Source organism: Drosophila busckii, chromosome 3R, assembly GCF_011750605.1.
Source record: "Drosophila busckii strain San Diego stock center, stock number 13000-0081.31 chromosome 3R, ASM1175060v1, whole genome shotgun sequence".
Classification (NCBI taxonomy): domain Eukaryota; kingdom Metazoa; phylum Arthropoda; class Insecta; order Diptera; family Drosophilidae; genus Drosophila; species Drosophila busckii.
The window spans coordinates 5,099,120-5,121,516 of NC_046607.1; the positions used below are offsets into that span (position 1 = coordinate 5,099,120).

The 22,397-nt window shown below is 40.4% G+C and overlaps 3 protein-coding genes across 3 annotated transcripts in view; 2 read left to right on the top strand and 1 right to left on the bottom strand.

Moving 5' to 3' along the window:
* LOC108601833 (cardioacceleratory peptide receptor) overlaps positions 1-9,836 on the bottom strand; it is a 31,030-nt gene extending 21,194 nt beyond the window's left edge. The window contains exon 1 of the mRNA XM_017989774.1: positions 9,723-9,836. The gene's annotated coding sequence lies outside the window, so the exon portion shown is untranslated. The remainder of the gene's footprint in view (positions 1-9,722) is intronic.
* A 4,025-nt stretch (positions 9,837-13,861) lies between these two features.
* Positions 13,862-16,055, top strand: LOC108601826 (myb-like protein Q). Its single transcript, XM_017989767.2, has 3 exons — positions 13,862-14,958; positions 15,017-15,140; positions 15,194-16,055. The coding sequence occupies exons 1-3, from the start codon at positions 14,035-14,037 to the stop codon at positions 16,030-16,032; spliced, it is 1,887 nt and encodes a 628-aa protein (XP_017845256.1). The 5' UTR covers positions 13,862-14,034; the 3' UTR covers positions 16,033-16,055.
* A 661-nt stretch (positions 16,056-16,716) lies between these two features.
* Positions 16,717-21,479, top strand: LOC108604768 (protein bride of sevenless). The gene is made up of 6 exons (XM_017994362.1): positions 16,717-16,805; positions 18,319-18,474; positions 18,538-19,008; positions 19,071-19,520; positions 19,576-21,026; positions 21,084-21,479. Exons 2-6 carry the CDS (start codon positions 18,432-18,434, stop codon positions 21,339-21,341), a joined length of 2,673 nt encoding a protein of 890 aa, XP_017849851.1. The 5' UTR covers positions 16,717-16,805; positions 18,319-18,431; the 3' UTR covers positions 21,342-21,479.
* The last annotated feature ends 918 nt before the right edge of the window (positions 21,480-22,397 follow it).

Sequence of the window (22,397 nt, forward strand, 5' to 3'; positions counted from 1 at the left end):
GCTGTGATGGTCAAACGTATTTGCACAACTGCAGACAACAAGTTTACATATATATGACTATATAATTTCCAAAATATTCACTTAAAATGTCAATGATAGGAGCTGAACCAAGTCTAAAGTTCAAGCGACAACGGCAGCTTTGATTTAAACGTCAAAACTTGTTTAAAAACTATTTGAGGCTTAAATATCTAACTGTTTTATCCTCGCTAAAAACGAATTGGCATCATTACTACAAGAACATTAATTTTTTGTCAGTTTAGGTTAATCATAAGTTTGTCCTAATGTTATGAGCTTATAGTAAAATATATAAAAGCGCAATTTAAGCCGCATCCAACTGCAACTGTCGCGCAGTTTAAGTGGCTAAGATTTAAAATCCAGTTGAATCCAGTATCTGCCCGCTGTCTTTATGAAATTTAAAGGCACGCACATAAATTCCACGACTTGGTTTGCTGTCTCAACACGGTTATAACAAACGAAATATGATATATTTGCTTAGGGTATCTTGTTTAAGGCCAACAGTGAATCCTTTCGGCATTATTGTTTTGCAAACTTGTAGACTTGAGGTGTCTGGAACTTTTGCGACGCCTTCCAAGCTGAAGCTGTGTGTGCTACCTGTAGCCGTGGCAGTGACTATGCTGTTTTGGTATTCCCAATGGCTAAAATGCCGACGCGTCTTGCCGACGTGCGCCATTGAATGGCATTTTATTTTATTATTACATACAGGTGCTTGTGTATTTATATTCAAATTTGTAGCATCTGTAAACAGTTTGCAAAACAATGAAGACGCAACTCAGACGCCTATAAGATGCTCAGCTTTACCTTCGCCCAGGGCAACGTTGTCTGGAATTTTGCACCCACTTGCTTACATGCACATAGGCCAGTCACACACCTACAGCTGTTACGTGTGCCTGATGGCTGCACCTGCGTCCTTTTTGCAAAAGTTAGATAAATAAAAGCATGTAGAGCAAATCGCATGAAACATTTGCCACTTGAGATTAGGCTCACATGCGCCAGCCAGCCAGCCAGGCAGCCAGGCAGCCATTCAGCAAGCCAGCCAGCAATGATTTTAAAGTTGGCATATTTATCAATAGCCAGACATTATGAATATGACTTTGGCAAGAAGTTGTGGCTTACACGTGTCTGACCCGAGTTTTTTGTGTGTGTGTGTGTGTCTCGGTCGTTTAGGCATTAGACAGGCTTTTGCTTTTTAAGCTGACAGCTAGCGAACAAGCACTTCATTTAGCAACTGCGACAATGCCAAAAGTAAATGAAAAGGCAATAAGAACATGCACTAAATACGTATACGACATGTTGCCTAGACACGTGGGTGGCATTTCTATGGACGTCGCTTTCAGTCTTTTGAGAGCTTTGTCGCAAAAAGCAAAAACAGAAGAACTAGAAATTGATAACAAAAAAATGGCAACAAACCAAGCTGATTTATTATTAAGTTTGCCTATAGAATCACTTAAGCACACAGGGATATATATATAGAGAGAGAGAAACGCATTTGCTTGCTGTTTTAATACCTTGCGGCGTCTGTCTGTCAAAATGTCAACAGCTAATGTTGTGTTAAAGCAACATGTGTGCTGCTGACTGGAGGCCACTGCGTATGAGCGATATTTCTTTGTGTCTGTGCGTTTGTGTGTTAAATTTGAATGACAAGCTCTTGTAAATGGATACTTTAATAATGCCTCGGGCTATGCACAGACATGTCTGGATTATTCAAACATTAAATAGACACTAGCACTTTAAACCTATCAGCAGTGCCTGCCAAGTGGCCGCCCACAAAGCAAACTCAAGGCAAGCGCAAGGCCAAAATGCTAGCAAACTCGCAAGCTGAATGGGAAGGCTGAAGCGACTGCTGGCTGAGGCTGCTGCCACTTGAGTCGCCCTTAAGCTCCTTTATTGAATGCTCCAGCTTTAAGCAATTCTCACCTGCATTGGGGGTGGCAATAACAAGAGCATAAATCAAGTGAAATAATTAAATTCATTGGAATGAATAACTACACGAAGGCAACCAGCATAAGCTGAGCAGCGGCGGCACTTGCCTAAAGCCTATTAAGTCAATTATAAATAAATTATGCTGCTGCTTTTAACAAATACTTGGCAGCCGTAGGTATGCTGAGCCCCGCACAAAGTAATCAGCCCATAAAACTAAAGGGCTCCTTAATTAGTTGCGGAAGTGGGCCAAATGTCTGCGAAAAAATTGTTGTTATTATTTACGGCCTTCAACTAATTGTTGGTCTTCGCTCAACGTTGTTATGTTTGCATTAAGTTTATATAAATACCTTTATTTTCATTCGTTTGAAATGCCAACGCGAAAAACGTTTATTGTTATAAGAAGACGCAAAAAAATGTACAGCTCGGCTATTATTAAGCTTACGATTTCTTATACTCAAATTATGCAAAAACCATTTAATTTACAGTGAGTCCGAATTGCTTTAAATTATACACACGCAAGACTTAATCAAGCTTATAAGATATGCATGAATTCAATACCAAACCTCATTAGAAATGGCAGCCACAAATGAAACCAATACATAATACTATACCCACAACTTATTAGAACTATGAGAGGCGGCACTAATGGCAAGTGGGACTGACAGTTATATGAATATACAGCCTTACGCGTATTTTGATACTTCTGTCTGTGGGCGTATGCATAATTTATGCCACACGCATTTTGGGAGCAGCCACGGAGTCATGTCTTTTGTCTGAATTTGAACTTGACTTAATTAGACAGCAATGGTAAAGGCCACAGAGTTTACTAAGAAACTAGCAAGAGTACAAAATTTGATTGTGGTCTAGGCACTTTGAAGTCAGTGCAGAATATGCTAATTAGTTCGCATACAATCTAAAGTGTCTTGGCTATAAAATAGCTAAATAAGCATTACTCATGGCAAGTGCGTTTGCTTCGGCTTGTGCGTTTGTGGCTTTGCCAAGCCCTAGCGCAGACTTTCTCAAACCCAAAAGGCATCCTATCTGACATGCCTAAAATGCTGTCGCGCGTTAATTAATCAGAAAATTGTTGAAGCTGCCGCTGCTGCTGCCGTTGCTGTTGCTGCTGCTGCCAACGGCGACTGTTGTACTGCTGCTGCCTTTTGATGAGCGGCGGCAGCTGGTCGTTGAACCTGGCGCTGAGATTCTCGCTGAGCGCGCCAGCAATTAAAGCAATTTTGCATTGGCCTGCAATAATTGTAAATAATTTAGCACATGTTGCTGCCAGGCCAATCAGCATTTAAATTCTGCTGAAAGGCAATTGTTAGCTGTGCACAAACAAAACTTGCAATTGCACTTCAATTTGAGACAAAGTGAAATTTAAAATGAACATTTCTCAGCCAAAGGAAATGGTCGCGATGTGGGCGTTGACAAAAAGCCGAAAGCAGACCAAACAAAAGCCAAGCAACAGACAAGTCAATAGACAGCAACAGCAGCAGCCAAGAGAGCAGCAGACGAAGTCGACAGTGAATCAGCGACAACGCCTACAAATTGACTCAAAGGTGGCGCAATCTGAACTGCGAAAATTGACGAGCATTGCTTTGTTGCTTTGCTGATTAGGCTTGGCGTAGTTGTAATTAAAATGGAGTGTGGGCGCGTGATTTTATATATGCAACGATAAATCAAATGCAATACTTCAATCTACATTTCAATTTGGCTGAAGTTGAACGCTCAAGTAAATTACGTTAATATCAAGCTAATTTAAATCCGCGCCGCTCGCCGTTTCTTGTCAGTCACTTGCAGTCAATCAGTCAGACGCTCAGCCGCTCAGACGTTCAGTCAGGTCGTAGACATGTCACAAATCGCTCAGGTGTAAAACAATTTGTCTCGTTTCTTTTTTCGTCGTCGCGCTTAAAGATGCTGCAAATTTGGCATTTACCAATCACAGCCAAGAAAAGCACAAAATTCAAAATAAAAATAAAAAACATTCTCATTAGTCGACACACCTGGTGGTGTTGGTGGTGTCGGTGAGTATGTGTACCCGACCTGGCTGTGGCTAAGGTCGCATAATTACGACAGATCTCTGTTGCCTATGCCTGGCACGTAGTCGCGGCGCAGAGACTTTTACTCCTTTTATGTGGGCTTAGCTGCCTAGTTGACGCCGTCGTTTGTTTGCATCAAGAACCTTTGATTGTCAACCAGATGTAAATAGAATTGAGTGCCGAACGTGCGCAAATGTTTAGTTGTTTGTTTTAGCAAGTGACTTGAGCTGACAACATTTATTTGAAGCTCTATCTAAACTTGGCATGCTGTTTAACTAATAGCTCTGCTGATGGCCAAAATATGTTAATCTTTATGACAAGCATATAAAGGCTAGCGAAATTAATCAAAATCAAAGCAGTAAACATCATAATTAATTATGCATGGCAATAACTTATTCATTTGCGCAGCTGCCAGCTATTTATAGTACTACCATCAATTAGCAAAGCAACTTTGATTGCAGCACAAGCACAAGCACAGTTGGGTATTCAGATTTCGTAAAAAGGTTTCATGGCCCAATGCCCAAGACACTTTAACGCTCAATGCGAACACATTGCAAAACTTTATGCATCTAAAAAAGTTGCACACAAACTTTATTCGCACTCGATTCAGCATGCGCCTGGTCTGGCAAGTGGCATTTTATTGCTTGCCTTTTACGCGCCGCGCCGCTCGACAAGTGAAATGGGGCTGGGCGCATGGTACATCAATTGAGTAAACCGAATGTGAAAAGGGTTACATAGTGCCAACAAATATTTACAGTTGCCAAAAAAGTTTAATGCTGACAGTTAAGTTGAGTGCTTAAAAATAGAATAGTCAATGTGAACCATAAATGCTTAGCGCTTAAAAATAATTTGCTCTGCATGAATTATTATCAAAAACTGAATGGCTCGGCCTGCCTGTGGGCCTGTGGGTGTTGATTGACTGCATGCATGATCGCATCGCTGACTACGCGTGCAACATGTTAATGAGCTGTCATTCCATTAGTGTGATGACATTCGGTTGCTATTCTTTGGCGCCGCTTACTCTGCTTTTGACGTCAGTTATCAAAACTCAGTTGCAATGGCGAGCATTGTTATTGAGGCTGCTGCTGTTGGCATTACTATTAGAGTTCCTGGTGTAACAACAAAGTAGGCCAACTGTTGATTTTTGCAGCTATTGTGCATGTTTCTATGCTGTTGCTTTTTGCCGTTTTGCTGACACTGACGCTCGTTGCCGAGCCTTGCTTATTATTGTGCATTTCCATCAAGCTGCTCGCGTTGACATGAATCTGGCTTATCAGCGAGCCAACTGTCCAGCACATGGCCCAATTAGGCATAACAAAAGTGCTTTTTATCACAACAGCGATAAAATTGTGAAATATGTTGTGGTTGCTGCTGCTGTCTAACAATGTGTGGTGGCAACTTTGGAATTTATGTGAGTTTTAAACTTGAATTTGCGGTTAGGCGGATGAGCCTTGTGAAAGAATATGCAAGTTACGTTTGTGAAATGCTTTACGGAAAGTTCGTTGCATATTTAAGCGCTATAGCAACTCGCGTGATAATCTGCCTCATTTATTTATGACACTAGCAAACACATAAGTGCTTAATGCGTATACGCACTGTAGTGCAAGTGGTTTTAACGCTCGCTTGCATATATGCACACCTATGCTACACGCACATACAAGTTTGTTAACACACAATTACACAAGTGTGACTTTATTTGCGTCTATGGCAAGTGAATTTTAAAATCATATATTACAATTGGCTTATACGGCTTGTTGCTGATTGTGCGAGCGTTTTAAATAACATAAATTGCCTTTTAAGTTGGCAGAAAAATAGCAATAAAAATATTATTAAAACGTCAAGTGCCTGACGATTTACGCATAATTGCGTGGGCAGTAAAAAAAATTAATACACATTGCGCTGTCAACGGCAATTATTGGTCTCAAGTGCAGACAACAATTAAGCCGAGCGGCTTAAGAGCTCATAAATTACACGTAATGAGTTGAAAAATTAAATGCACAAAAATCGTATTTAAAGACCGAGCCACACAGTCGAGACGCCACGCCCCATGTGCGAGCGTCCATTAAAAAAAAAGTGCCATGCACAGCACAAAAAGGCGCAAAGGAAAAAAAACTACCAGACGGGGAGACAATTGCAGGTCCAGACAGTCAGCACATTATTGGTAATCACAATATTTATGTTCGTTTAACGACACGACAGGCAAAATTGTTGAAACAAATCATTGACAGCTGGCACAAAGCAGCAGCCGCATTAGCCCCACACACAGCTACACAGACACTTTGTGGTGGTCTTAATTTTAGAAAAGAAAAACTTTCTCGTTGTCTTACGTTTACTTATGTTTTCATTTTTTATTTAGCTCTATGCCTGCAAACATTCTTTTGCCTGCAATAAATCAGTTTTCATTTACCAGAATATTTATAAAAACAGAAATTTGTCAAATGTTCAGCGTAGACAACTTTAAGACGCGTGACAAGTCTAAAGCGAAGCATACAAATTGTACAATTTATTTAAATAAAATACAGTTTAAGTAAACAAGGCTTTTATTAATATCATCAAATTTAATTGCTGACTCATTTTTTGTAACTAACAATAGAATTATTCAAATGACTAATAATATTCTAATTGCAGCTATACATATATGCTTGTATTTATCTCATTTAATTTTATTTAATTACGCATTTTTTCTGGCAATTTGCTATTTTACAATTTGCAATGTTACGCCAGCAATTAGCAATTTGGCCAACAAAGTTTTATTTTATATAAAGTATACAAATATTTTGTTGAGCAGCAATAAAGTTTATGGAAATTGTGCCAGCACAGCAGCATATTTTTAGCCATAATTGATATTAAAATTTACCAACTGAGCTCTAAATTTAATGCAGGCTTTAATATGAACGTAACTAAAAACTTATTTTGTAGCTTGACTTTAATAAATGAAATTTGGCTGCAGAGGACAGAACAAAACGTTAACGCATTTCTATGGGCTATAAAAAATTTAGCGGAAATTGCATGACAAGACGGATAGGAATACTATATAAGTGGGGCGTCGCTGCTTATAGATGATGTAGGCGTATAGTAGACAACTTCCTGCTACTGTCAGCGCGCAGTCAAATCAATGACATGTAAAATTTGTCAAGTAAAAAAAAAGCTAAATCGATTGTCTTCAAAACAACATTGCAGTACAATTTACTTAAGTACTATATTGATAGCTAAAACACACATATAATATATGTAACTTAAGATACACACACACACACACACACACACACACACACAGATATCTTTTGAAAGATAAACACAGCAGCTGAACCACATAAGTAGCAGCTGAGATCCTTGTTAAATAAAATAACATAATCAACATGCCAAAGTAGAATTGTAGAAGCGTTTGTCGGCCAATTGGAAAATTGAAATCACAGAGTAATAGATGCAGAAGGTACTAAACACAAATAGCGTGCAGATAGCATACAACGCAAAGCTAAAATACCATTTGAAATTTTACACGCACGTATTTCCATTTTTTTAAGCATGCGAGCTAACGTCGTGCAACTAAAGCTTTGTCTGTGTGTGTGTGTGTGTGTGCACATACGTGATCTGGCTGGCGTTTCTAATGCATGCATACCAACTTCTAGCATAAACAGCTGCCAGTGCTCACAGCTTAAATGGGCTTTAAATGCGAGCCTGAAAAAATCTAAAGCTAAATTAGATTGTAGCTAAGGGTCGAGAGTAAAAAATCTTTTAAAGCATGCCCTTTGCTTTATATTTATACGCATTTTACAAGCTGTCATAAATCAATGCACAGCCTATCAGCATTGTCACACACGAGCAAGCCCACAAGCCGTACCACATGGCGTATGAGCAACCACATGATTAGCTCTCAGCCATGGCATGTGCGCGCAAAAAACTTTAAGGCACAACTACACATATGCTAGTAGCTTCATATTGCAGGCGTGTGTGCCGCAGAGCAGCCCCAACAACTTCATAAATATGTCGTGGCAACCCCTCGGCGAGTGAGTGGGGCAGAGATTTGTGCGTGTCATCGCTCAAAGGAAACCATTTTTACGCTTCCGTTCAACAACAAAATGGCATTAAACGCAGATCAATCACAATCTGGACACCAAGCTGACCCACATGTAGATACACAAAAACTGATGCAGGGTGGATATGCTCGACAGCAGCAGGCATAGTGACATTTGAACTGCAGGCAAAGTTTTTTGCTGTTTGTGCGATTGCCGCTGTCTGTTAACTGACAACTCTTTGGCTTTTCAAGCAACACAAGCTTAAAGTAGAGGCATGCAAAATAATGAAATGCTTAAATATTGTGCTAGCAACCACACTGAGGCACAGTTTATAAAACTATTTGCTGTTGCTTGAGCTAAAGTACAGAATTTCCTTGCTAAGTTGAGTGCTGCAACTTTCGTTAAGCTTTAATATAACCTAACCATTTGCTTGTACTAAGGGTGAAGGTCGTATATGGGTCGCAGCCAATGAAATAGTTCAGTTGCAAATTAAGAGCATGGGAATGTTTGAATGAATGTTTGTACATCAGTTTGTTGCACAACAATGTGTTTAGAGCCAATTCCATTTAAATTTGCCAGCTAATCGACTAATTGAATATTAATTTACGACTAAACTGTACGTCAACAACACTATTTGTGTGGTCGTGGCAACAAACGTAATGTACAGTGAACGCTCGCATATTAGCAGCTTACAGTTATGACAATTTGAATGCATTGGATCGTGTGCTCAAACTTTCAATTACATGAAATATAATTATTGTCAACGGCGAAAGAGACTCAATTGGATTTTTATCCGTTACATTCGATTTTATTGTTACCAGTAAGATATTACGGTCAGCGGAAAATTTTTGTCAATTTGTATTTCATTTTTCTTTACTATTATTGTAGTTTTAGAAAAGTCATTCGCAATAAATTGACATTTGGCGCGTTAGACTAACTTTTTGCTAGTTTAATTTAGCTGCCTAATTATCAATATAGAAACTTGTCTTAAATAAAGCACTGGGAGTATAAATGAAATACTGTAAATGAAATAATTAACAATTATTTACACGTTTACTCACATATATTATTTTATATAAATTAATATATAAAGAAGTATTTAAGAGCCTCTTAAATAATCCCATTTATAAGAACTATATTTGTTGTAAATTCAATTGAAACTGCTGACAAACTCACAAGTTAAATAAGCTAAGTAATTTCTCATTTAAAGACAGCAGACACCACAACTTAAAAGACTGCCCCTTAATTGCATCCTAGCTACGCTTTTGGCACACTGTACTTGTATTTATTGAAATATGCAATCAATATGCTTGCAGTTCTTGCCACTTAACACAAGCGCATAAATTACGATTGAAAAGTTTACACTACTAATCTGTATTACATTTGGAAATTAGAATGCACTATTCAAAATGATTTCCGTGCAGATTGCAGATTGGCTGCAGCTCTTCGCCAGCAGCTAATATTTTGATAAAACACATTTTTGTGGCAATAAGCAAGCTGGCCAAACAAATTGAAATCTAAAGCTATTTACACAATATGGCAGAATTAATTGCTGAGATTTATTATTCGCACGGCATTTGCTTGTGAATTCAAATGTTAAGATTAATCACTGTCAACTAAATGCGGCAGCGACTATGCGCAAATATAAATTGAATAGATACTTAAGCGCTAAGACAGAGTCCAAGGCATGGCGCTTAGCGTTGCGCAATTGCAATGCGATACTCACTCAAGTGCTTGTCGTGCTATGAATTGAAATTGCAATTCAATTTGTAGATTTACTTGGCCACAGTTTGTAATACAAATTCAAATTCAATTTTTTTTAAATTGCACTAGAATTGCAAACGGGCTCACTTGTGCTCACTTAAGTGTTGTTCAAGCGCCGCCAATTTGTGCCAACAAGTTGTGATTTGCACTTAAAAATTTGTATATTGGCATGCAAAAATTTCACTTTCTGTCACTTGCAACACGATCGCTGCATGCAACTGTCTGCACGTTTTGTAACTCAAAGATGCACACGCGTGCAGCTGGCCAATTAATAGTTAAGCGTGTTCAAAATCGCCAAAGCCGACACGTTACAACCAAAAAAATAAAACCGACGCACACTACGACCGAGAAATCGACACTTTTTAGCTACTTTGTTTTTTTTTTAAGTCGGTAGTCGAGTGCCGCGCGTGCCTGCATAAATCTCAATTGCGGTCGAATTAGCCTTTGGCAACTGTCCTTCCGTTCAGCATTTGCTGCTGCCCTTTTCTTTTCTTGTTGTTGTTTTTCTTGCTGCAGAAGGACGTTAAGAAGCACTAAACACCAACACTTATCATTTGTACGATATGCTTATGCGCGCGTTATTCCGTCGCGTGCTGTTAGGCGACTTTTATTTGGGGTACCACGCAGCATTAAGAAATTCGCCGTCTGGCTCATTCACAATTTCGCATTGAACTGAATTTGTGTGTGGCAGTGGCATCGCTGTGCGGATTTTCCTGTTTGCTGTTGCTGCTGCCGACGCCGTTAAGCACACAGTGGGACAATGCTAACGAAATGTGTATTGAATTTTTGGCATAAGCAGCTACTGTCATTGTTTTCATTTATTTACACTAATATATTGCAAAAGATAATTATACAAATAAAAAATCTTTTAGTTCAAATAAATTATTAGACAAAAACTATTTTTATTATAACTGTCATTTAACAAACGCCATAAACAATTTTTACAATTTCTTAGTAAATTTATTATTTTATAACATTTAAATGTTCAGCATTTTTTAGAGCCACTGTGCACTGCCGACGTCACGCCGAAACGCTGCTTGATTTCACTTCAGAAAGCTTTACCGGCGCCTCGAATTTAACAGCTGTTTTTTGTTTATGTTGCCCAACTTGTTTACACACACATGTTGCGCGTCAATTGTTGTTGTTGCTGCACTTGATAGTGAGGATGCACTCTGACAAGTTAATTGCCTCAAGAGTTGTGTTAATATTAAAATTGATAATATATAAAAATTAATTACTATTTGCTAAGATTTTGACATTTGACTAAGTTGTCTATGACGCCAGCAACATGGCTTTAGCAACAAATGTTGCTAGCCTCATTTGAGCTTTCTGCATAGCAACATTGCTGCAGAAGCTTTCTTATCAAAGGCTCTTGCCGGCTACAACGGACTGCAAGAATAGACTACTAGAGCAAAAAATAAGCAACAGTATGTAATATTTACTTAAAGAAGAATATAAAAATTTGCTTTTTAATTTTAATAAATTGTTTACCTTTTTTCTTAAGGCGTTCTTATTTTGTTTACACTACTGCTTATTTTTATGCGCTTAATTGATTTGAGTAAAGCACAATATGCTGACCCAAATACCAAAAGCATTCAATTTCATACAGTGCTTTGGGTTCAAAAACAAAAGAATTAAAGCAAACAGGCTTGCAGATCTTGCAGCAGAACAACTGTCAATGCAAATGTCTGACTGATATGTTTTATTGTTTTAATTTATTTATTAAATATCTTCAGTTTTGAAATCGCAATGCACGACCAAAAGCCATCAAAATAAACATGCCGTCGTTAACAATCGAGGCAATATGTTTTCACTGCATTTATGACAATGTAATTTAAACTCAATTTTAATGCTTGCAACTTTGGCCGCGATGTGCAGCTTAATTTATTGTTGTATCACTTTTTGTTTATTTATTTATTACGCACATTTTGTCATAAAGCACAAGCTGAAATGTGACTACAATATTTAGCGGCTGGGTTGCGCTCTATGCTCGACGACTGTCCAATCGTCATGTTAAACTGTCAAATAGAATGCTTAAAAACAATCCAGACAAACACAAAAGAAAATCTCTTAAATTAAGCAAATACGCATGCATATAAATGAGCAAATTTATTTACACACTGAACACACGTTAAGTTAAAAATATATATGCCATACAAAAAATAAAGAAACACGGTTTATAGTTTGTACACAAAAATAAACATTTATTGATGTATATACTTGAGTTTTTTTTCTTAAAACTGTTTGAAATATGCCGTATCAAGGGTCACCTATCATAGTATAATATTTTTTTCGAACTCGTGTGGCACAAAATAATAAATTTTGACTTATATATACAAAGAAATATTTCTGCGCAAGTGACGTAGTCGCTATGGAGAGCAGCAAAATTAGATTTTGATGACAGCTGACATATTTATGCAACTTTGGAATACTTACATGCTACTTTAGCTTGCTAATTGGCCTATTTATAATTACTCTAAGGCTTAAGACGCGACAAATTGCTGCTTACGACATTTTTATTTATTTTCTTTTGATTTATGCCTAATGCGCTGGACATAAACTTGATGATAAGTTTGTATAAATTTGTGGCGCCTTGGGCCATTCAAATGCGCTCTGGCCACATAAAAGATTATTATGCGTTAAGCTTGATTTTGTTATGACTTTTTAAATGCCTGACGCGTGTTTGTAAATAGTTTACGCAATATTATGAGCTGGCGTTATTATCTACAGTTAAATTGCCCACAAGCCAAGCAAAATGTGTAGTTAATTTGAAGGACTCATGCTGATTTAAATAAGTAAAAGCATTTCTGCACTGCAAGGACACCAACTGTCTGTCTGTCTGTCTGTCTCTGCATAAGTGCAACATACGTACGCAAGCAAATAAATAGAGTGCATTATGGCCAACAATTGTGCAGACCATTTAATATCAAGGCAAGCAACTGCAACCACACACTCACTCAGTCAGTCAGTCAGTCAGCCATTATGCATTGCAAACAATGGCAGCATTGAGGACTCCCGAAGAATTGTGCGCCCAAGTTATCATATTTGTCAACAAGGCTTGGTTTATACTTCAATGCAACAGCTTAGAAAATCACAAAAAAGGAAATAGTATTAAAAAAAATAATGAGGGAAACCAGGAAAGGCAATATTTTGTGATAAGTTCTTTCAGATTTATTGTTGTCCACAAACTAACAATAAAATAGACCGATAAAATCATTTCAAAAACATATACATAAATTTGTATTATAAAAAACTACAATATTACTAATACATAAAATTAAAGCTTAAATTCTTATCTAAATATATTGTTGACTACTATAAGACTTGCCAACATCTGGCCGCCTACATTTTATTTAGTGCACACACGTCGTATGCGCAATTCGCATAATGAGCACAGATTCTGCTGTGTGGTTTTTGCATGTGCCTTGGCTTTTATTTCAAAGCAATTCAAGGACTTGGCCGACTCAGCAATAATAATGTGCAACTGACCCAATTACGATGTTGCTTGTCAGACGCTAAAACCTTTTCTTTAAGTCTTTGGCGTCTGTAACCTGAGGGCAAGTGCGTTGTTTTCGGAACGCAGACTTTTCGTAAAATTTTGGCTGCCTTAAAGCTATCACGTCGAAAGCGCAGCGCTGAGCTGAGTATTAAAAATTCCAAAGCCGTTTACAGCTGCCGATAAGACCCGCAAAAGTTCAAAGGTAAATAATCTGATAAAATATTTTCTTTTTGCATATTTGTATATATTTTGTATATATATTATTGTACTCGAGCGCGTTGCCACAGAGGCAGCCAAGCTGAAGTAAAGACTTTAAACAGCGCAATCAGCTTTGAGGCTCATTAGCATTTTGATTCGTCACAGCAAATAAAAAAGCAAACAAACAAACACATCCGGTAAACACAAAGTGGCAGCAAATATTGAACTTTGGCAGCATAGATAAAAACATATATAAAGCAATATTAACAGTGCTTAAAAAGTAAGCAACTGAATAGGTTTTATTTCTTTTTTGTTAGTTGGCTTTGAGATTAAAATACAATCCCAGTCAGCGTTTCAAAATCGACTCATTTTACCTTAACCGACAGTTCGATATGTACATATATAAAACATCTAAAAATTTATACATATATAAATATTTTAGTTAACAAACAGCAAAGCTGTTCCACAAGATACACGCACGAAACGATTTCAAGTTTACCATTTTCCCAATTCAAGTTGCTTTACTTGGCGGTAAGTTTTCATTCGATCATTCGATCCTTGAGGCGCACAAGCCACAATGATGGTGCGCCCCAATCGTCGCAAGGGCATTGAAGAAGTTTACGGCAGCAAGTTAGAGCCCATGCAAACCGGTCGGCAACAACCTCTGCCTAATCCCACCATGAACAAGACTGCCACCATGCGAGTTAACTCTTCGCGTCAGTCAGACTCACGTACCCAACGCAGCTACATGACGGCCAATGACTACTATATAACCACCAATCTGCCATTGGATGCCACCAACATGCGCACTGCGCCCAGCAATCTAATCACCCACGGCTCCAAAACTAATCATATACCGGTGCAGATGCAGCATACAAATGCGCAGCCTACACCTTACGGCAACATGTCCGGCCGGCGTCAAAAGGCTAGCGCGCGCCAGCAGCAGCTGATGCCGCAGCAACAGGCACAGCAGCAGCAGCAGCAACAATTGCCAAAGGCACACTTTAATTCCATTGATGCGAAGCAATTGAGCAGCAAGAGCCATGTCCATGGGCATGCACATGGACATAGCAGTCATACACATGTACACAGCAAGCCGATACAGCGCGGCGTATACGCAATCAATCCAGAATTAGAAGTGGCTGCTAATGACTTTTCCGAGAAAGATCAGATGATGGCGTCTACTTCGCGCCATTCATATCAGCCACATCCACATCCGCATGCACATCCTCCGCAGCATCAGCTGCATCAGCAACAGCAACTGATGCTGCCCAACAGCAGCAACAGCAACAACAACAACAACAACAGCAGCAGCGGCAACAACAACAATAAGCATCATCATCATCACACACAGAAGCATCAGCGTCAGGCACACTCACACCCACACCCACAGCCACACACACGTGGCATGCAACTACCCACAGTTACCGAAGAGGATGACAACGACGATCCGGAGGAGTTCTTTGATTTAATACGTCAAACTGTGCAGTCCGCCATTGGCGTAAGTTTTACATTTAGAGCTGTCAAGTTCATTTTTTAGTGTTTATCTCTACTCACAGACTACTATAACCGATTTGATGAATCGCAATTTTCGCGAGTTGGGTAGCAAAATGGAACGCTTCTCCAATGATCTCAAAATAACCAATGAGCAAATGGACAAGCTCCAAGCTGAAGTCTGCAATAGTAAGTTGGCCATTCTCTTCTGCTATATGAAAGTATTTAAATTGATTCCACAGAGGTGATGCAGTATGGCGAGGAGAACTCACGCCACTTTCGCTATTTGTGCATGAAGTCTGAGTATGATAAAATGTTTTATCAGCATCAGACCATGATCACAAACGCTGCGCCATCAACGGACATGGCTTCCACGCCCATTGCCAACACATCGCAGTGTTATCTGAATATGGCGCCAAGCACCTCGCGAGCGCCAAAGCAGGCAGCAACTGCAGGCAAAATCAAAAGCGTTAAGCAGCAATTGGCTGGCAGAAAGGCAGACAGAAACGTAAAAAATATGTCCAGCGATTGCATTAAAGTGCAGAATCCTTGTGTATGCCGCAGCACTTCCAAGTCGCCGAAGCAACAGACGCTGGACGCTCAACAATCGACTTCTGAGCAAAGCGTAAACGCCAAGTCCTCAGACATAGGCGTGCATGAAGTTCTCGGGCAAATACAACGCTATTGCACACAGATGCAGCTAAATGAGATCAAAGATGAGCAGCAACAGCCCAAATATGGCTCCCAAATGCACATGGGCGACAAGCTGAGCAACCGTAGCACAGCCACGCTGCCAGGCGAATCAGCAACTGCTGTTGCCAAAGGTCAGTTGCAGGTGCATGCATCAAAGCAAACAGCATCGGTTACTACTGCTGCGATGCGCACGCCAGCGGAGACACCCATTGATAGTATGGATGAGATGGAGATTGACAACTTTGAGTACAGCTCCGATGAGATGTCCTCGTTCAGCGATGATAGCGACATGAAGTTTCATGGCAACACCACAGCGCGTCCGCCGCTGCAGTCCAACAGAGGCCAGCCCACCATAATCATAGGCAACAATGGTGCTGGAGATGCCTAGTGAATCATTTTGACTAATAGAAATAAGAACAAGCTAGGGAAAAGCAACTAACACACACAACACACTGTTCACTCACGCTCCGAACACAAATTGTTAAGAGTTTTTACTTTTTCTGGACTATACAAAAATTCACTTGCACATTACGCTCAGGGACAAGAACAGGGATAAGTCGTTAGCAGCCGATAGCAGGGATTGTTACTTAATGCCAAATTGAAAAATAATTTTATTTTTGTGTAGGTTTATTTCAATTGAACTCAGGAGACTGCAAACTAATGAATTAATGATGAATAAAAACCAATTTGAAAATTCAATTGTTGTGCTCAGTTGTTTCTACTTCAAAGCCAAGCGCGCGCTGTCAACTTACCAGCTGACCCATATAGAGCTAAGCCGCGTGGGTGGCAGCGGTGTCAGTAATAACTGCATATTATATTGACTGCAACAAATGTGTGCTGCTTACAATGCTAAGCGTGCCACATGCCACATGCTGCACTGAGCTGGCATAATTACAAGCGAAATGAATGAAAGCATGAGTGACTGAATGAGTGGGTAAATGAGCGCCCTAGCAACCCTTACATTTGTTCTCCTCCGCCCCCTCACAAAGCTTGCTAGCTAGCCTATTGCATTTTTATGGGCTTACAGCTGCGTCAGTGCAGTGCAAGAAATGTGGCCCAAACAGTTGAGCTCTGGACGTGGACGCGGTCGCGTGAATACATTTTAAACTAAACCAAGCTAACGTTGTTCATGTGTTGTTGCATAAACAAATTGTACATTTGGTTAGTCTGATGTTTTGACCAACTGAAACATGCTGGCAGCAATTGTAATTAAATCGCACAAAGTCAGCTTTTTGACAGTTAGGCTCGAAGGACAGCTGGCCAAATTAAACTTATGCAATGGCCATGGCCCTGGAGGGCGAACAACTGAGTTGCAATTTATCGTTGCAACTGATGTTGACATTAATTAAAAGTGTTGTGCAAAAACCAAACCCGGAACTCGCTGAGCTGACTGACTGGCAATGTCATTGCCTATTAGCAAATGCGTACTTTGCCGCATTTTACATTTTCGCAATGCCATTGAGCAATTGTCAAGGATATTGGCCACTGCATTTGACAGCTAAAACTTAACAGCAGTCCGCTGTTAAATGCTAAATTCATTTGGCTTACTTTTTGACCCCTTTGCAAGCCCTTAAAGTGTGTAATCGAAAACCCGCTTTAATCAGCCGCCTAATTGTTATTGCCAATATTTGAACTTTTGTTGACAAACCAAGCAAAGGGTTGTGAACACGTCACGTCGCACACTTTGCATGGCTAATATTTGCACAAAAAATTATTAACAGTTTGCACTCAATTGTAGCATTGAGTGAGCTACGTGCTGGAAACTACTCGTAGCCATAACAACCTGCGCAATATAAGGCCTACACGAGTTGGCCAAAACAAAACAATCAAGAGAAAAACACAGGTGCAAAACATTCACATGTCCATGCTGACCGCTTGGGGGTGGCAGCGCTGAACTAAATATATAACAAACTAACAGTGAAAACATAATTGCAAAGCAGTGAACGGGGCTTGGTTTGTTAACAAATTGTGTCTACTGTTGACTGATGCAGCAGCTGCAAAGTTTCAAAAGTTGAAAAAGTAGTTTTTTGTAAATTTTTACAATATAAATAATCGACTGCGTACTTCACTGACCAAATATAAAGCGACAAACGTTTAATTGACCCTAAAATCACTGAAGCGTATTCATTTGCGTTTTGGTCTTTAGTTTTTGGTATTTGGCCAGCAGTTGTAAAACATAAATGTAACGTGCACAGTGTCATTGGATATATGCAATATATAAAAAACTTAAAATAAAATTATAGTGCTTATTAACAAGCCAATTTGCATAGCAAGTGAAAAGCAAATATATATTGATTTCTTCAATGCTTTTTTTGCTGGCCATTCGACAAAGAAATAAAAATATGAAAACCTAAAAATATATAACAAAAATCTTCAAAGCATTACTTGCAAAAAAAATATATAAAAAGTCAGCAAAGTAGCAAGGAAATTGTGCCAAGCCACAAACACATAGATAGCTATACTTGTGTGTGTGTGAGTGTGTTAGTGTGACAATTTTTAATGCGATTAAAGTGCAACAGTCTTGCTGCGAATACAAGCCGCAAAGCAAACAGCCAACTGACCACCATTCTGCGTTATATATAGTACAATATATATAAAAAGCTTGAAAGCGCTACTAAGTACTTGTTCATACAGCGCATAATTCAATAAACGCATTCTTTCAAAACTCTTTTAGCTGGAAAATCTTTTGTTGAGCGATAATGCAGTCAATTGCCTATAAATGTTGAGTAGCAATTGAACAAAAAGATTATTTGTATTGCGAGCAAAGTAATAAAGCAATTGAAAGCAATGAAGCACTTCATTCTTGGAAATAGGACGCCTACACAATTGGGTAAGTAAGCGGTCTTGAAAGTATAAACTGGTTCTTATGCTAAACTTATTTTATGCCTTGCAGCGTTAATATGCTTGCTTATGGCCTGCTTGTGGCCAGCTTATTATGCCGCAAGCGAGTCCATACCCACTAAAAAGTCCACTACGTTGCGCATAACAAAACCACAGCCCAGCGGCAGCACGTTACCTGCAGCCACAACAACTGTGACAGCAGCAACCAGCACTGGTGAGCAGCAGCTGGCAGCGCTAATTTCCTCCACAACCGAGCTGTCAACCAGCAGCAGCGATGACAGCAGCAGCAGCAGCAGCATTACAGCTGCTACAGCCAGCCTAGTGCCGGATATTTGCATCACAGGACTGCAGCTAAGTGTTACCAATGCAGATGGTGAAACGGTGCTGCGCAGACAGGAGGAAATTGTGCAGGAAATCGAGGGTGAGGTAATGCTCAGCGTGCTGACCAGTGATCCAGCCTCGGCGCTATTTGTTATCAATCGTGTCAATCAGGCTAATCTACCATCCGCTGACTTTAAAGTTGGTAAGCAGCCTAACCAAACGCATTTGATTACAACTAACTAACTAACTTATTATTCACCTAAGGCATACGTGCTATAAATGTGGACAACGCTAGTCTGGCGGAGAATCTGTTAATACAGGAGGTGCAATACTTGCAGCAGTGCACGCAGTACGCCTTGGGCATATTTCTAGATCACGATTTGTACCTGCGACTCGACTCGATTATCAAAGATCTGGAGTACAATGTATGGCCCATAGCACCAACGCGTGGTCAGCTGTTTCCCAAGGTGGCACACTTGCTGCATCAAATGCCCTGGGGTGAGAAGATTGCGTCGGTGGAAATCGTCAGCGAGACGCTGGATATATACAATGAGTTTATGGATGCAGCGCGTCAGGAGCACATGTGCCTAATGCACTTTAAGAGCGACGACAATGTGTACATCATCTTTGGCAACAAAATGGCCAATCACTTCAAGGAGAACGGCACGGTGTTTGCCGTGCCCACAGAGCGCACCGAGCGCGCGTTCCTAGAAGGTAAGTCCGACTACGTTGGATAACGTTTTAAGTTTGATTTTATTACTGCTTGCAGAGCTGCCAAACAAATCGTTTGTATTAATGGAAAATGAAATTGAGCTGCGCACTGTAGATTTGGATACGCTGCCAACAACGCTAGATGAACAGCTCATAGGCAAGAGTGTGCTGCCCTCGCGTATTCTCTCCTTTGCTGCACCCATTGTGGATCTGATGGGCTGGCTGCGCGGCTCGCTGGCCAAGCACTGTAATCACACTGAGGAGCTATTTGTGCTGAACACTTGCTTTAACTTTCTGAACTTCATAGAGGATTGGCGCACCTCCGAGTACCGTCATGCCCATGAAATTGGCGAGCTGTTGGCGCTGCTGCGCATGCGTAAGCTGTCCAACGTGATGACGTTTCAAATGTTTCAAAAGAAGCTGGAAACGTTGGATGTCATTACAGGCGAGGCGCGCATGGAGCTGCGTGAGATTGCCTCGCAGAACTTTGTCACCAATGTCACCACCTACTATCACTACAATCGCGACAATCATACCAGCCTGGAGCTGAAGACCAAGTTTGGGCTGGTGTTCAACTGTCAGTATACGGCTGGCGATAATCGCCGGCATCCGTTTTTGTTTGATGGCGAATCGGTTATGTTCTGGCGCATCAAAATGGACACTTGGGTGGCAGCTGGGCTGACAGCAGCTATACTTGGACTGATTGCTACACTAGCAGTGTTGGTGTTTATTGTCGTGCGCATCTCGTTGGGCGATGTGTTTGAGGGCAACCCGGTGACGTCCATACTGCTGCTGCTCTCGCTCGTGCTCGTCTTTTGCTCCTTTGTGCCTTTCTCCATGGAATATGTGGGCGAGCAGCGCAACTCCCATGTAACCTTTGACGATGTCAACACGTTGAACACGCTCTGCGCTGTGCGCGTGTTTATTATGACTTTGGTTTATTGCTTTGTCTTCTCGCTGCTGCTCTGCCGCGCTTTGATGCTGGCCTCCATTGGCTCTGAGGGCGGCTTCCTATCCCACGTCAATGGCTATATTCAGGCTGTTATATGCGCGTTTAGCGTCTGCGTTCAACTGGGCATGTCCATTCAACTGCTGGTCGTCATGCACATGGCCTCCGAGAGCATTTCCTGTGAGAACATCTATTATGGCCGCTGGCTGTGGGGCTTGATGGCCTATGACTTTCTGCTGCTGTGCTGCTTGGTCGCTCTGGTGCCTTTTATATATCGATCTCAGCGAAATTATCGCGAGGGCATTTTGATAGTGATTGGCGCTGTGCTGATTTTGATTATCTGGACTGTTTGGATTGTACTGTCGCTATTCGGCGATGAATGGCGGGATGCAGCAATACCGCTGGGACTGCAGGCCAGCGGCTGGGCAGTGCTGGTGGGCATACTCATACCACGCACGTTTCTCATAGTGCGCGGCATTGAGCGCTCGGACATTGCTCAAGCGTTGCCCTCGCTCACTTCTCTGGCTTTTGCCCAAAACAATCAGTACTCCTCCGAACAGGTGCGTAGCATAAAATCTATGAAAATTATAATTATGAATAATGTGCATTTTTTGTAGAGCGTTTATGAATGCGTTAATCCCGCCATGCGTCACTCGCAGGAGGAGATGAACAATCATCAGTCGCCAAGTGAAATACCTACGTTGCCATTGCGCGGCGGCGGTCCACGTCGCCAGCAGTTCTTTGCCAATCTGCGTCAGGCGAATGCCAACATAAATCCTCAACGTCCACCGCCACGTCCCCAGCAGAGTCCTTCACGCTCCTCGATCTGCTCCCTACCACCATCACCCGAAAGCAGCAAAATTACGCGATTCTAAATCGAAACCGCCTAGACTGGCGGCCATTACTTCCGTCTCACTTCTAGTCAACGCTCCAAGAACGTGAATTGCTGTAATTTATTTGTTAGCAATCTGAAAAATGTATTTATATTTAAAAATAAACTTAAAACGACCTGAAGCGTATTAAATGGATTTCAAAATAGTTAATTTCGATTTATTTACTTGGGGACAATTCACAATGGGACTGTCATTGGTTGAAGTTCGTGCTAAACTTCAGGGCTAACGAAATGGAGTGCAATGTGTCTTGGCTGTATGCAGTAGGTTTGTGTACTTGCTCATAGAAAAATGTACCAAATAATACCTAAGCATGCAAGATATTTAAATAGATTAAAGACAACAGTTTAGCCAATGGAGTGTAGGTGGTGGCTGCCTAATTGGAGTCTCATTCAACTTGGGAAATGTCAGCAGCAACTACTAGAGTATGTAAGCAAATGTCATATTAGTTTTTTGTCTTGAAGAGCTTAGAAAAAACTCAATATCTTACTGCGTCACGCAATACTGAAGCCTGGCGCCCATTGTTTGGCCTTGAAATGAGGGCGTAGTTGTTGTTCTTGCTTGTGACTTTGCTCTTGACGTCAGTTCACCGTTGGCCAGAACATTGACCGTGGTCATAGCCAAAGTATGCGCAACAAGATATGAGCCATGTGCATGTGCCCAAAAGTTTACAAATAAAAAAATGAACAGCAACAATTTTTAATAATAAAAACGCGAAAAAGGCAACTCGGGTCTTGACCTAATGATCTCATATCCGCTTATATCCTAGGCACTAATATCCTCAATTTATATTCAGTTTATATCTATTATGTTTGTTCATAATTATTCCTTTGTTATTATTATTATTATTCTGATTTGTTTAAGTTGCCCAATTAGGTAACAGTGCACATATCCTTGATATAATTTCTTAAATAAAAAAAAAAAAATAAATGTGGCAGTATTGCGCTTAAGAGTATGCAACACAGCATAGAGTTCCGCGACTAGTATCAAAAATGGCGCTGGCAGCTTCTAAAGCCGCTGTCGCCCAGCGCCGACCATTAA

Bases quoted from the DNA above. Each gene is read 5' to 3' on its own strand.
- LOC108601826 (XM_017989767.2), top strand. From the start codon at position 14,035: ATGATGGTGCGCCCCAATCGTCGCAAGGGCATTGAAGAAGTTTACGGC. The intron at 14,959-15,016 runs GTAAGTTTTACA...CTCTACTCACAG, and splicing joins CTGTGCAGTCCGCCATTGGC to ACTACTATAACCGATTTGAT. The intron at 15,141-15,193 runs GTAAGTTGGCCA...TTGATTCCACAG, and splicing joins CCAAGCTGAAGTCTGCAATA to AGGTGATGCAGTATGGCGAG.
- LOC108604768 (XM_017994362.1), top strand. From the start codon at position 18,432: ATGAAGCACTTCATTCTTGGAAATAGGACGCCTACACAATTGG. The intron at 18,475-18,537 runs GTAAGTAAGCGG...TATGCCTTGCAG, and splicing joins TAGGACGCCTACACAATTGG to CGTTAATATGCTTGCTTATG. The intron at 19,521-19,575 runs GTAAGTCCGACT...TACTGCTTGCAG, and splicing joins CGAGCGCGCGTTCCTAGAAG to AGCTGCCAAACAAATCGTTT.